The sequence below is a fragment of the Equus caballus genome, chromosome 7, assembly GCF_041296265.1.
Source record: "Equus caballus isolate H_3958 breed thoroughbred chromosome 7, TB-T2T, whole genome shotgun sequence".
In the NCBI taxonomy this organism is placed as follows: Eukaryota; Metazoa; Chordata; class Mammalia; order Perissodactyla; family Equidae; genus Equus; species Equus caballus.
Genome location: NC_091690.1, coordinates 99,341,567 through 99,357,126, shown reverse-complemented (window position 1 = coordinate 99,357,126; position 15,560 = coordinate 99,341,567). Strand labels below are relative to the sequence as shown.

Here is a 15,560-nt window from a genome sequence, read left to right as displayed (position 1 = left end):
ATGTTCCTGTAAAATTTGCAAACCTAACGTATTCTGCCTCTAACTGGTTGAGGCCGTTGTCTGTTTCCACTCCAGCTTCCTCTCTGTCGAACTTCCCCTTGCACCAGGCGGCATGGAAGTGGCAGCCGTAGGCATTTTTGGGGTCCGGCTAAGGGGAAATCCAACTGGGGCTTCATTTAGTCTAGGTGTAGTGGAATGTGGTTAGCGGTTCCCGTCGCTTCCCTGTGTGGTTCAGTTAGCGCCGGCCGTCCTGTGTGCGGAGGGCTCCGTGAAGACAGCTGCTGCCTGCTGGCGGTGTGTGCACAGCCCTCTGAATGTGCCCAGCGTGCCTGCACCGTGGCGTTGTGGGTGACGGAGGAGAAACACTGTCGTTAACAAAGCTGATCTGCAGGGACCCTTCCACACGTTACAGCTCATAGTGAAAGAAATCTGATCAAGCTTTCCCCAAACTCGAAATCAGTCCTAGAAATTTTTTATGAAATGATCGATGGAGTTGTGAAGCTGAGAGAGATTTTTCTAATCAATGCTAAAAAATTTTTTTGATTAACCCTGCTGTAGGGAAAATGGAATTATCTTTCTATTCTCCTTATAGACAATGTTACAAAATTACCATATGAAGAGGTGATCAAAGACATTTCAGCCAAAAAAATGCATGTTGGATAGTTAATTAATGAATATATTTTGTGACTCTTTCTGGATTTTGTAATGTTTTTGCTTTGTGTGAACTTTTTAATACATGTAAATTGTGATTTGTTTTCTTGTTTTAAATGATTTTTTTTTCTGGTGTGGAACATTGGCCCTGAGATAACATCTGTTGCCAGTCCTTCTCCAGTTTGTATGTAGGATGCCACCACAGCGTGGCTTGATAAGCGGTGTGTAGGTTTGCCCCCAGGATCCAAACCCACGAACCCTGGGCCACCAAAGCAGAGAGCATGAACTTAACCACTACACCACTGGGCTGGCCCCTTAAATGAATATTTTATATCTAGTTTTACGTTGGTAATTTTGCATTCTTTTTGTTGAGGAAGGCTCACCAAATTGTATAAAGTTCAGGCCTAAGGAGGCCTGATGTACCCCGGCCGTCCTGCATGATTTGCTTGTTATTCTGTTCCTCAGCAGCAGGAGTCTTGTTCCACCGTGCATCTTCAGCACCTGAGCACTGCTCAACACGTGTGGGTGCTCAATAAGTGTCGGCTGGATGAATGAATCATTAACAACATTACGATGAAACGGTGGTGTTAATCTAATTTAATCCTGCTCGAGAAAAGTCAACATTGACGTGAAGGACAGTGAAAAGATTATAGTTCATGGAAAACACTCCTCCTTAAAACTCTGTACTTTGTGTAACTAAGGGCGTAGAATTCCTATTCTTAGGTATTTTCTGCAGTAGTCACTAGCTGCCATGTTTTTCAAGAGGATCTGGATCATTTTTCCTTAGGTTCCATTACCTTACTCCTTGGGACCCAAGACTGTCCTCAGCTGGCTTTATGCATCACCCACTCCAGGGTGAGAATTCACACCTGTAGGGAGGGGACGCTGTGCAGACAGCCACTGGGAAGCCAGTACAGCAGTCGGTTTTCCTTGAGCAGGAAATAAAGGTAGACTCTTTGCTTCACTCTGTCTAGACAATCATAGAAACACTGGAAAACTGTCTTTATTTAGACATTGGGCAATAGAAGTAAAAATGCATCTTATGCACAGGAAGAAAAAACAAGTACAAAACTTGGATTTAGAAAAAATGGGCCTAATAATATAGAGACTTTAAAAACCAGAGCTGGTCCTTAAGAAAGGCAGACTCGTAGGATTTCAGCTTGGGGAATTTTTTTTTTTTTTGTAGAAATACAGAAAAAACATATTATACGAATGACTAGTGGAGGGCAGCCTTCTTTCACTTGAACACCTAAAAGATACCTCTTTACTCTTTTTTCAAAATGCCCTTATTTTTGGAGGCCAGAGCCTTTTTTCGAGAACCTTTTCCGGCCGTAGAAGGAGAGACATTAGCTGTGGTGAGGAAGGCAGCGAGCTAGCGAGGTCTCAGTGTCGGCCGAGTCCTGTTCGCTCCCTCGGTTTGGCAGTTAGCTCTCACTCTGCGATTTCCAGAATACGGTTTGCTCCCCTCTGATCCCATGTCTAGCAAGTCTTGACAGAGGAACATCAATAAGTTCCCCAAACTGAGCTTTGTCAGCACCGACCTTGCAGAATGCGCGCCACCTGAGTCGTGGCCGTCACTGCTCAGTGTCTCTGTTGTTTACGAGTTTGGTTCCAGATTAGGACCCACGAGACTGTTAGGGCAGTGGGATTCTCCTCCCACATTATTTCTACAGGCTTGCAGGCTTCAGTTGCATTTACACAGTTCCTTGCAAAAATAGAGAGAGTTCTTGCTCACAGATGTGTCTTCACTCGGAATGGAGGTTTAAAAAAATCTCCATTCGAGAAAGGTACTGCGGGGTGTGGAATGTCAGTGCACGGAGGCCGACAGCTGTCCCACCTGCCCTGGACTCAGTGCGAGGGAGAGCCCCGAGTGGAGAAAGCCCCTCAACTCTTGAAGGGTATTACTCTTTTTAAGAAAATCTCTGCTTTTGGTAAAGTCTGACGAAGTGCTATTGACGCACATTATTTCCCGAACTAATTAAACAACTTTCCAACTGTCTCAGGAGTAAAACCAGTAGTCTTTTTTCTTTTTAAATAAGGTATTCTCCCAAGTTATCTGCTCTGGAAATAGCCCTAGACATAAATGAAATGGCCACTCTGATGTGATAGGTGTGTCAGAAAGGGAAGAAAAGAACTTTCGAGAAAAAAGAAAATAAAAAGCAAGGATTAAGTTGTTCATCAGGCCTCTTGGCCTGCGTCCGTTCTAGCCTGGTCAACGGCACACCCCACTGGGGTCCTCAGTGTGGTCAGAGGTGGTGCTCCCTCCATGGAGGCCCCCTTCACGACTGGTTTATTGGGAGACTTTTGACCAGAGCATTTGCCAGATTTTTTTTTTCCAGCAAGTGTTGCATGATGCAATGTTACAGATTTTCCCTCTGTTCTCCCAACAACTTGTAGCGTAGATGCACTTCAAATGGACGGCTTTCATCCCACTGTTGTGCAATAAATCTGTCATGTTGAATTTCCTTTTAGTGAGTCAAAAGATGAGCTGAACACTGATGTTTTTAAAATATAAATCAAACATTCCTCACATAATTTGTGGCTTTGTGTCTTTCAAGAAGAATGAAATGAGCTTGTTAATTGGTTGCCAGCTGACCTTTCTCTGACACTTGCCCCATTTAAGCATCCAGTGAAGTCCATGATTCCTCCACTACCATCTGCGGTTTCCTTCTGTTTCAGGATTGTAGGGAGTGCCGGTCAAGGTTAAAGACACTGGGACCGAGAGGAGAAACAAGGGGCTTTCTTTAGACCCTTCTAGGCCTGTTGATCTTCATTGCCAGTTCCCTGTACGTGTTCGCACAGGTGGTCCTTGCTTTGCAAAGTTCCCATATGCATGACTTTCGGTCAACACCATGCTATGCAAAGCCTGGATTGCTTACATTTATATCTGTAGGTACGAATATATGTACGTGTGTGAGTGTGCGCGCATGTATTTATTTTTAATTTTGAATGCACTTATTTTGCAGATATTTGAAAATGGTAAAGACACTGGAGAGATCTCTGTTTTTATCAGCAAAAAAGATCTGGGGTCTAACAGCCCAGCTCACACCGGTGATGTGATGGAAAGAGTGAGTTTACTGACATTTATTCATGACTATAAAATTTCTTCCAAGTTACTTGTAGTTAATTTAAACAATTACATCTTGAAAGTTGCCGAGCAAAGATCAACCATTTGCTGGTCTGGGGTGACTAATATCTCAGGATTGGCTTCTGAATCCCTTAGGCTCGCAGCTCCAGTGCGGAGTTAACTCCTGGCCTCTTACTTACAGCATCTTAACCGTCATTATGCTTGTATCTGGAAATCTGTGTACACTGGACTCTGGGATTGCCCTCTTCTTTACACTTTGAAAAGAAGTGACACGAAATTCAGTGGAGGGTATGTTCTTGGTCTAGGGTGTCTCCACGCTCTGGACCCTGTGCGCCTGACGTGCAGCCGTGGTCTCCTGTGCTCACGTGAGCAAGTCCAGATGGGTCATCTCAGGCATCTTACCTTTGCCTGTTTTCCAAATAATTGAGATGTTTCTCAGGCAGAACCAACATGTTCAGGCTCTTTATTTTGGGTCTTCATCTTGTATAAAAGAACACTGAATACCCTGTTGTTTACAAATTGGGGTTATGCGCCCCAGCGCACATCAGTGTTTTGGGCTCTGTTGCTTGGCCTTTGTTCAGAAACTTGCTCCTTTTTTTCCCCTTCAGCTCAGCACCCTGAGACTTACCTCTCCCTGGTGGTATCTGTCACCTCGCCTCTACAGTCAGTCACAAAAGTTGCATAGAATTCAGAGACTCTCCCCTGACCATTATCTGGGCCTGGAAGAGATGGGAAACACCACTTGATTAATGAAGGAGCAAGAGATCAAGAGCCTTGGCTGGTTTCTTTTTACCATCACATCCCTGCCTGTACGAATCACCATGATACACAAGCCTTCCTAGAATTCTCTACCTGTCTTCCCTCTTTTTCACATTAGAAATTTCACTTTTTGGTTCACATTAAAATTGAATTGGTGGGGCTGGCCCGGTGGTGCAGCGGTTAAGTTCGTGCACTCCGCTTCAGCAGTCCAGGGTTTACCACTTCAGATCCCGGGCGTGGACCTATGTACCACTCATCAAGCCATGCTGTGGCAGACATCCTGTACATAAAGTAGAGGAAGATGGGCATGGATGTTAGCTCAGGGCCAATCTTCCTCAAAAAAAAATTGAATTGGCATTTATATTATACAGGAAAGTTTTCGTGTTGGCTTATGGCACACGGAAATTGATCTGTGCTTTGCTTCTGTAGGCAAGTAGATCTGGGGAAAACCTTGAGTTAGGAACATTGTAAATCTCTTTGTTGGGGAGATCCCTTGTGACACCCAAGGATGACTGTTTCCTGGTGCACACTTGTTTCAATCACTAGCCTAAGATGTTTCACACTCTTCTCAGGTCCCTGAGCAAATTTCATCTATAAGGGCCTGGTGATGATAGCTTGAATGATAGAAGGGTGACGATGATCACAATTTTTGGTCACCATGGTCCAGCCCTAACCAATGGCCTGGAGATGAAAGGCACTGAGGCCCCTGCCTTCTGTGGGCTGTCAGTGCTTGTCTTTGAACACCTAAAATTCAGTCTGTCACCAAGTTGAGAAAATAGAGATTGCAGTGCAACTCCTGTGAGAGTGAATTTGGTTAAGGGGTCAGGTATTCTTGTCCCTTCCCTGCCACAGACTCCTGTACTTTGTGTACACATCTCTCTCCTGCGTCTGGCCTTAAATCTTTTATATCTTTCCCTTTTACAAAAGAGGTGATGCCTGTAAAGCAAAATCTCTATGATTTAAAAAATGATCAGCATTATATGTTTTCTAAAGTAATAGGAAGGCAATAAAAAATAAGCTCAAGGGCTGAGAACACACGGAAATAAAGGTAGGGCTTTGTAAACACAACCCATAGATTTCAAAAGGTGATTGTGGCTCCAATGAAAAAAACGAAAGGATATAGATTTCTACTATGCTAACATATCTGCCTATTGTACTCCTAAGGAGAACAGTAACCATTATTTTTAATTCTAGGGACTTGGCTATGCTGGATGAGAAGTATTAACTTTAGTGAAATGAAAAATGTGTCATCATTTTCAGGCTTTCTGATGCTCAAGGCTAAAAATCTGGTCAATGTCGAGCTGATGAAGTGGAGATATGATTATTTATCTCTAATTAGGACAAAGCCTAATTCTTAGGCATTCTGCAAATATAGTTGCTGGTCAAAGAAAATGTTTTACTCGGTCAAGAGTTTGTAGCCAAGAGGCGAGGAAACCTGAGACATGACAGGATTGCAGCCTCTCTGCTTTCCTCTGAGCCGGGCATTTAGCACGCCTCCGTACACCTTCAGTAGGAGTTAACAGAAGGAGCAAGTAAGCGCCCCGAACAGCAGCCAGGCAAGAAAAGGCCACCCCGTACCGCATCCCTGCCAAGATTACAGAGTAAGAAGAAATTGAGAGGCACAGGAGCTGACAAGGGAGAGAAGACAGGACTCGCGTGACAGCAGGCTATGGGGGAGCAGAGTGATGGACAGTGTGGGGCGCAGAGCGGGGGAAGCAGAGGCCTGAGCACAGGCCACGGGGACAGATAATCACAGAGAAAGTCTTTTAAATCCCATGTGCAACACAGTGCAGTTGGATTTCCTTTCATCTGAAATCTACCTTAAATCAGAAATGTCTCGGCAATGTAGAGACCCTAGATGTAAGCTGAGGCAGACACTGGCAATGCCGTTGTTTAGGCTATGGCATGACAGCATTTCGTACCTCGCACCTCAGTTACGGCCTATTCACAACTTGGAAACATCCATCATTGAGGCTGCTCGCAGGCTTCTGCAGGACTCTTAATTAAAATACATCCGGGAGGAGTTCTCCTTGGTGAACTGACGTGGGAGGAGAGCTGTGTTATTTTGCAGTCCTGTTGTACTGTGGGTGATCTGAGGTTGGTTGGGGCGGGGAGCCGGCCGATTGTAGAACCTGAACGCGCTCTGGAAGGACCCTGGCAAGATGTGTAGCTCAGACACGAAAGCATCACCCTTATCGAAGAGGCTTTTATGGCGTGTGGAAGCTAAATGCTTTCTGCAGACGTCTCTGCTCCCGGCCTGAGCCAGAGGGCTGGAGCTCAGCCACAGGCCTGTGGCACCCCCTGCTGGTTACAGTCCAGGCTCATCCTGGTCCTTTCCCCTGAGCTAAACGTCGCCGTCATTTCACACTTCTTTGAACATTCTCTGTGAATTTTATTATCGTTTGTTTGGACTTCATTTGTTACCTAGTAGAGACAGTCTATTACAGAAGTTCACATTTTACCTTATTTCCTCTTCTTCATTTTTTTCCCCCACCACCAGTTACTTCTCAAGATTCATCAAAGGCTTCAAGGCTCTTCTATCAACCCGTCAGGCCTCAATTTTTCTTCCACCCGGCTTTTTGATGAGCATGGTCACGAAATTAGGAACCCACTTTTGCTGAAGAATGGGCAAAAACTTTGGGTCTCTCATGGTGAAGCATACAGGTAGGAGTGAGTGTGTGTTCTCTGTCTGTCCTCGGTCCCCCCAGGGGCAAGCGGATGTCAAAGGAGAGCTGAGAAACCACGTAGTCCACTTTACGAATATTTTTTTCATTTTGAGTTCTAATAAAATTTCAGGGGCGTTTTTTGTGAGGCAGTATTGTTTGTGGGATATGACATCTCTCTCTGTCTGTCCTAATGCCTTGTCATAGTTCTTGAAGTCTGCCTGTCAGCACAGCAAGTGGGATTTCTTCATGTCTGAGTAGTCACCTTAATGATAGCAGATGGAAACGCCGCGGGGGGCCAAGCCCATCACACTGTCATTGTCGCACACTGCCCTGACCTGCTTCCACTCCTCTATTTTTTTGTCCCTTTTTAAAGGAGAAATGGATGGTAATTGAAAAGGATCTTAAGCAAGATTTATGAAGCTGTAGACAACATGATTCCCCACTATCTCTCTATGTTTTCACAAATAAAGTCTTAACCTTTTAAGCACCAATGACAGGACAGCTAAAGATAAATTGGTAAAGCTTGTAAGTCCTATCTTATCGAAGTTATATTCCTCAAAAGCGCCCTACATTACCCGACAATAATTACTGGTTATTGCTGAGCATTGTGTAAATTTTTGTAGATTGGTAAATTCCTGCATAAAATTATCTTCGTTTCTGAGAAAAGAAAAAGGCTGCAATGTGCAGGCCTGATGGGCTGGGCTGTTGTGTGGAATATCTGGAAATATATGCATATTTTGACAGGGCACATCCAGATGAAGTCTGAAACTGCTTGTCAGGAAACTCAAACACACTTTTCTGACTACTTTTAATTTTAATTTTTTTTTAGCTCTTTGTTTATCTGAAGAGCAGAGTAGGGGAAAAAGGGGAAAATAATTTTGGTTTTTGAGTATAACTGATCGTGTATTAATTATAATGAAAATAGCGTAGACAGAACTAGGAGCTGGTTGTATTTGCTATGTATTCTAATAGTCAAAATGTCGAATCCTGAAACAAATCTACCCAGAAATCCGTGAAAGCTTTGGAGGGAGTTGTCAGGATAGGTTGTGGATAGCATATTACAAAGTTGAATTTCATCCCTCCCAGGAGAGTGAAATTAAAATGCTTAATAATTTCTTATGCTGTGTAATTTACAGAATTAAAAGTATCCGTAAGGAATGGTGTTTTCTTCCGTGGGCAGATTCCCAAATGTGCTTTAGTTACATCGTGACAATTGTTTTTATAGTGATAAAAACAGTGATGCATTTTAAAGTGGCCAGAATTCTTGCATAATTTAGCAAGGTCTTCCAATTACAAGGAGAGGCTTTAATAAAATGTGTGTCTAACGGTTTCTTCTTAAATATCATTGTTAAAGTGAAAGCAATGACTGACTAATTTTGATGTTTTTAATGATGTTTACTATAATACAGTATTTTAATAAGATCAAACACATGTTCTTGATTAATTGGATCATATTTGTGGAATAACTAGTAAAATGCTAGGTATCTGGAATGTTCTAAAATCAGTTAAGGATTGTAGCTGGAGGAATTTGTAAGTGTGTATATTTGTATATCATTGTTATTTTAACAGGATAATGCATTTTTTTCTGGTTTGAATCCAATATAAAGCATTGGGGAACATGATAGCATTTTGTTACTATTGGAACTTCTAAAGTTTATGTCTAAAAAGTTATTTCCGTCTAGTTTAGAATAGATTGAGCAAATGTGCAATATGTAGTAAGTAAATGATATTCATTTTCAGAGAGTGATTCTAACGTGTCTAATATATGTTGAGATGGTGCGTCGGCTTACTTATTGGCAAAGGGCGATTTTGCCAATATCTGCTTCTGTTTTGAGTTCTTTATGATTTTTCTCCCAATTTTTATTTTGAAAAATATCCAATCTACAACCCAACACCATGAAGAATAGTACAATGACGGTCTATCCATCCTTCACCTAGGTTCACCAACTTAAACAGTTTGCTCATTTGTTTTCTCTCTCTTGTCTCTCCCTCCCTCTCTTTTGAACAATTTGAGATTAGTCCCAGACAGTCGTGAAAGTTCTCCTCGTAACCCTTCATGTCGCAGCCCTGGTGAGCAGGGCGTTCTTCTGTACCACCTCGTTATCCTCCCTGACACAGTCAGCAGTAACGTAATATCGTCTAACGAACAATCGATATCCAGACTACCCAAAATGTGCCTTAGAGCTTTTTGTAATCCAGGATCCAAACATACTTCATATATTGCATTTAGTTATTTTCTTTAGTTCTCTTTACTCTAGAATACTCCTCAGTCTTTTGTTTTGTTTTCCTGCTGTTGACTTTTTGGAAGAGTTCAGGTGCTTTGCTTGTAGAATGTCCCACATTCTGGATTTGTCTGTTTGAATATTTTTGACAATACCACACAGATGATGTGGTTGAGTCCTATAATTCTAGAGTTAAATAGCAAATCTGTGTCACCAATTTAGAAAAAAATGGCTCATAGTTGAATAGTGGTTGTTCTTTTTATTTAATATCCATTTTCTATTTGATTTTAATTCTGAAATAATTAAATTAACCTAAAACAATGTACCTGACAGTATATAATATAAAAAATTAAATCAGCATAGCATTTACTGAACTCACAAAAAAATAGCTGTTTGTAGACAAATATCAAAGATTCGTTTAATTATCAGCTCCAAAGATTATTATGGATATATTGCACTGCAGTTATACATGAAAAAATAACATTATATTAATGGCAACTGGTTGTTTTTCTCAACTAATACTTTGCTTTTGCTATTGAAATTATTTTTAAAAATTACATGTGTTGCAACTATCGTTGGTATATTATAAATCAGCCAAATAAACTACAATGTGCATTTCAGGTCTCAGTATAGGACACCAACAATGGTGCTGTATAATAGGAAATTCACTTATTTCTGGATTTCACTAGACACTGGTATTGTATGTTTTATTATTTATTTGTACTCAAATTTCAATGTTTGTATAATTTTGCAGCTGGCTTTGATGTTTTTTTCCATTTTTCAGATCTCCACTAAACCCTGTTTTGGGTTTGACCTTTGACCAGGTGGCTGCATTTGCCAGAGGTGGCATTACAGTCGCATATAAAACCTTCTTGGACCCCAGTGCTGCTCTGCTCCCAGGATGTGACAAGTAAATTAACATGTGCTTGGTTACAGTAATCTGATTCGCCTAATTCAAATTTCCCAGAGTGAGAGATTGAAACACTAAAAGTTGTTCTTTGAATCATGTTAAATAAGCAATTATTTGTTTTATTGATTTATTTCATGATATAATGAGCTAGTGCCTAAGAGGCTTATCATTCATTTTCCTTGAGTTTTAAAAAACCATAGGCGGCAATGAGCAGACTGTATTTTCTGCTTTGCAGAGATATTAATTTTATTTGAAACATAAAAAGTGTTTTTCATGGATGTTTCTGAAGTAATAGTTTTGGATGGAATTGTTAAAATATTAAATAATATGTTTTCTTATATGAGTGTTCTTACTTAAGACTCATGTGATGATGATAAATTGAAAACAAAGGCAATATGCTGGAGGTGTGGTGGGATAGTGAGGAGAAGAGCAGGAGTCAGAAGATGTGCGCATCTAGCCCGTCTCTGCTCACCATTGTCCAGAAGCAGCTGGGTATCAATTTCTTATCTGTAAATGATGAAAACCCAGTGTTTACTGAATTTTGACCATAGGCCAGGCACAGTTCTAAATGAATTGGGCAAGAACCTATTTAATCCTCAAAACAATTATTTTAATCCCATCATTACCTATTATCGTATTATTATTCCATCCTTCAGAGACAGAAACTGAGGCACAGGAGGAATTTCCCAGTCACACAGCTAGTGCAGACAGAGCCCAGCTTCTAACCCAGATTGTCTTTCTCGCAAACTGAGGGCTTAACCCCCATCCAGCACTGTCTGTCTAATAGAACTTCCTGTTATGATGGAAACACACTTGGTGACTAACGAGCACTTGAAATGTGACTAATGCGACTGAGAAGCCGAATTTTTAATTTTGTTTGAATTAAACTAAGTTCAATTTAAATAAGAATACGTGGCTGGTGGCTACCACATTGGACATTGCAGCATGATGCTGATACTATCTTGAATCAGGCAGTCTATCTATAGGGACCCATCTAGCTTTAATACTTTGTAATTTAACAGGTTACAACTTTCCTTAATGTAGGAGTGAAAAGGCTGAAGTGGAGGGCAGATCCAGAGAACCAAGAGCAGTCTGTTGAGGTCACTCAGTGTAGACAGTGTCAACCGGTTGCTAAATGTGTCTAGAAAGACAGACTCCCGGGTCTTCCTTGGTAGTTGTTTAAACAACAACTCCGTCCCCCAGTGGCTGCCTGCATGTTCCAGGAAGATCCGAATCTGTTTTGTCTTGTTCCCCTTTTCTTTGTGGATAGAAAATAACTCATCAGCATTCTTTGTTATGGGCATTCCCATTTATGAGAGGATTTATTTCATTGCAATATTCTTTCCTCAACCTGTTAAATTTGCCTAGACCCTTTCTCTTCAGTTTTTAGCTAGGAGTTTAATTTTTAATTCTTGTGTTTCTTCTTAATTTTACTTCCCCAGGTGCAATGAATACGGTTTAGTGAATGGATTCAGGTTAGATCTAGGTCCCTAAGTGTAACAATGTGGAACTGGCCCTACTGAGCACAAACTAATTTGAAGATAATTTACTTAATTTTGGGTTTCCATTTGCGCTTTCTTTCTACACTCTAAAGTGGATCCTTTGAAGTCTTAATAATTATATTCTTATTTATATTTCTCAGAGTTTTGGGGGAAAAAAAATACTGTTACCTGTCCTGGAACTGGTTTCTGTTGAATAGCCTGCTGTATTGTACGGCTTAACCTATCAGTGTTGAGCGGGTAATTTTCTTTAGGGTAAAGATTGGCTCATTTTTAAAGTAAGTAATTTGGCTGAACTAAGAATGAATCCCAAACTCTCCACTTTGTGGTTGGTCCATGTACAAACTAGACCATGCTGCCTCTTTAGACTTTCTTATGAATACCAGGCTAACGTGCTAACACAACCACTGTAAGGATAAGAACATCTTTTATTTTTCAGAGTCCCATGTATTTAGAATATACATTTAACAATGCCGATGGTCTCCTCTATGAGTGATTCTGTAAGATTAAAAATCGTTTTTTATTTCTTTATTCTGTTGATTAATTAGGCATGGAATCCCCCAATATAGTAAATAATTGCAAGGTAAAAACTTAAAGTCTTCCCTTTCCTAAAGCACTTTACAAATTTCTGTGTGAAAAGATTATAAACTATACTTTGGTTTTTCTCTCACTAGTAGAGTATAAGATGCATAATTTATTATACTTGTAGATTAAAGAGTATTATAATTAAATACATTTTATTCTAACAAAACTTTATATTTTACTTTTCTTAGTTGGGAAGTTTGTGAGGGATTTCCAATTAATTTCAGTGGCACTAGTCAACAGATACCTGATCAATTTGAAACGGTGGACTTGGGGAACCATTTCCTACAGAACAAGGTCAGAATTATTTGTTATCCTTAATAAGATATTTTATGTATTGGACACTCAGTCAATACATGGTGACTGAGCAGATATTTGTGAAAGTTTTTGAAAACTATAAAATATTTTACAAATGTTGGGCAGGTATTATTTTTACTTACTATTAATTGATTAAATACTTTAAAACTGAACCAATATATAGCATTCCTACTTGATAACATTCTGCCTGAATTACCTCATCTAGGTACTATTGTCTAGCATATTTCCTTTATCCCAATTGTATTAATAAGTTGGAGTTGTTTCAGCAGGTCTTTCAGAGGGCTGTTATCTCTCTGCACTTGAGGATCGGGTCTATTTGTTCTATGGGTCCATGTGTCAAAGCAACAGGAGTTTTTTAGAAAACTTAACTCATGGCAACCCAATACAGAAAGTCTACTTATTAATTTACACTTAGAAATTTATCCTGCCAGTACAGAATTTTTTCCTGGCTGAGCTGTGACAGGTGTTTTAGACATGTCTCTGGTGCAGGAATAATTCCTTCATTCTTCACAGCTGTGAAACTGGGTAGGGTTGTTCTTCATCTCACCTGCACAAGCTTTAGTTTTTGAGCTCTTGAAATCCAAACCAAAAAGCACCCTCTGAGATAGAGATACCCAAAGAAGGTAGGACTTCCTGTCTGCTGGTTTGGGCCCTTTCTTTCCAAGAGACAATGCCAAAGATACATTGTCCCGTCCTGGTCTTTTTGAATTTCTCCCTGCCACCCATTCAGTCTATTATGTCAAAATTTATACTGAAAATATTACTTGTTTTAAGGCATATATGAATCTAAATAGTAAAATTATAAAAATAGAATAAAATAATTATTTCTAATCTAGTCTATTTTTGAACAAATTTAGAAAATAAAGTTGAATGATTTGAGTTATGTAATATAAGTTGAATGGTGTGCTAAGAATTAATGCCTTTTATATTTTATGTTCATCTGACATTAAGATTTATTTACCATAGCTCTGATCATTTTGGCGTTCCTTTTTAGGTTTGTGTTGTAGCCTGGCCATTGTCCACCGAGGTTTCCTGTCTTCCTCTGGCCTTCTGCGATTCCCCTCCAATCTTCCCCCACTCTCACCTTGCTTTTCCAGTCTTACCCTCTTCTCCATCTTCTGGTACCCTACACTGCAGTCAGAGCTGTAAATTGTGAACCATAACATGCCCTCACTTTGCTGTACTGCTACCGGGGCATGTTGTTCTTTGCACAGGATATACCACCCACCATCGCCATTCCTTGCCTTTTAAGGCTTCACTCACCTTCCTCTTCCCCCTTGAAGCCTTCCCAGATCCTCCAGAGAGAATTAACCTCAAAATGTTTCGTGTTCTTAGTACTCTTTTCATCCTGTAAAAGTGGTTCTCAGAGTTTGTGTTTTGGCATAGGCTTTTGTTTCTGTGTCTTTCTCCTCCACTAAATTGAGAATTCTCTGGGCACTGGTGTTGTGTCTCACTTGTCTTTTATTCCTGAGTGCTGCACCAAGGCTTGAAGGTAGGGCAGGTGCACAATACGTTTTTGAGGAATGGTTTTTCAAATTCCGCTGTAACCTGTCTTTCAAGGCTACTGTTCTGGCGTATCTTCTTTGTGTGTTAGCCAAGCCAGGCTGTTCATTTGTTGTTTTCTGAAAGCGCTCCAGGATATCTGTTATTACGCCTGTGTGGATCCCTCTGCCTGGAAGTCAGCCTCTCTTTCTTTGTCACCACCCCAGCCTTCGCTGTCCCCTTGTGCCATATCCTAGCACGATGTCTGGCATATAGTTGGCATTCAATAAATGCTTGTTGAAATCCTTCCCATCATTCTCACCTTCTCTGATTTGTGCCTGCTTCATGGACTCTTTCTTTACCCCAACCCCGCTCCCAAACCAGATGTGATGCTTCCAGCCTTGATCCCCCGTTGCATCCATCTGTGCCCTTCATAACAACACTGAACTCGATGCTGTTTCTCTTACAACATTTTTTGCGTGATTTGAAGTCAGCTAGTGCTCCGTGTTTGGGCATATTTCAGGTCACCCTGGGGTAGAAAGGGGAGAATGGTGGATTCGACTGAGAAAGTTGGGATCAGATAGTAAAGAGTCTTAACTCAGTGTTAGGGGTTCTGGATGTTCTGTAGAAGACGAGTCATTGGAAACATTCAAGCAGAGGCAAGATCTGATGTGATCCTTGTGAGAGGAAGGTAACTCAGGAGGCCCTTGTCTTATCCTCCCTGCTAGACTAGAAACTCCTCAAGGGCAGAGGGCAGCCTGATCATCCTTTCTCAGCTGCAATATCTGGATGCCTGGAGTTAGCTCAATGGAATTGCATTCGCTAGTTAACTAGCTCTTTCAACGGGAACCAGCTCACACCTGAAAGAAACATTGAATATCAAAGTTTTCAAAGCAGAAGAACCCAAAAGAGGTTTCTTTCTTTGATTTTAAACAAAGTAGGACTTTAAAATAAAACTGTCTTTTCTAATGTTGAGAAATGAGAGAATAACAATCCAGTTATTTCATCATTATTAATTGGTTCTAATGATTCAGTGGAAGTGGTAAAACAGTCATTTTAAATAAAAGTTTGCACTCTATTGTATTTTTAGAAGAAGAAATTGGTTTGGAATAAAATTCCAGTCCAACCAAAATAGTAAAATAAAGCAGATTTGATAAACTGGCTAGTAAAGAGAAGCTTTCAAAGAAAAATGCCCTCCCTTAGCTATGAAACCTTTAAAATCCTTCCAGAAAAATGCCTCCAATTATATACAGAGAAATGATCAGTGTATTGGAAATAGTAATTTAATCACCTGAAAAGGAGCACCTTTAAAGAGAGATTCAGGCGGAGGTGATGGTTATCTACAGGGCATTTTATTGTAGGATCTTGATGCTCATTGCGGTA

At 40.6% G+C, this 15,560-nt stretch overlaps 1 protein-coding gene across 7 annotated transcripts in view; it reads left to right on the top strand.

The window, feature by feature from the left end:
* Nucleotides 1–15,560, top strand: part of DCDC1 (doublecortin domain containing 1) — a 444,094-nt gene that overhangs the window by 229,117 nt on the left and 199,417 nt on the right. For all 7 annotated transcript variants that reach the window (XM_070274958.1, XM_023646546.2, XM_070274959.1 and 4 more), the window contains 4 exons: nucleotides 3,618–3,719; nucleotides 6,999–7,162; nucleotides 10,171–10,296; nucleotides 12,569–12,674. In XM_070274958.1, the coding sequence (XP_070131059.1) occupies nucleotides 3,618–3,719; nucleotides 6,999–7,162; nucleotides 10,171–10,296; nucleotides 12,569–12,674 (498 nt within the window). The remainder of the gene's footprint in view (nucleotides 1–3,617; nucleotides 3,720–6,998; nucleotides 7,163–10,170; nucleotides 10,297–12,568; nucleotides 12,675–15,560) is intronic.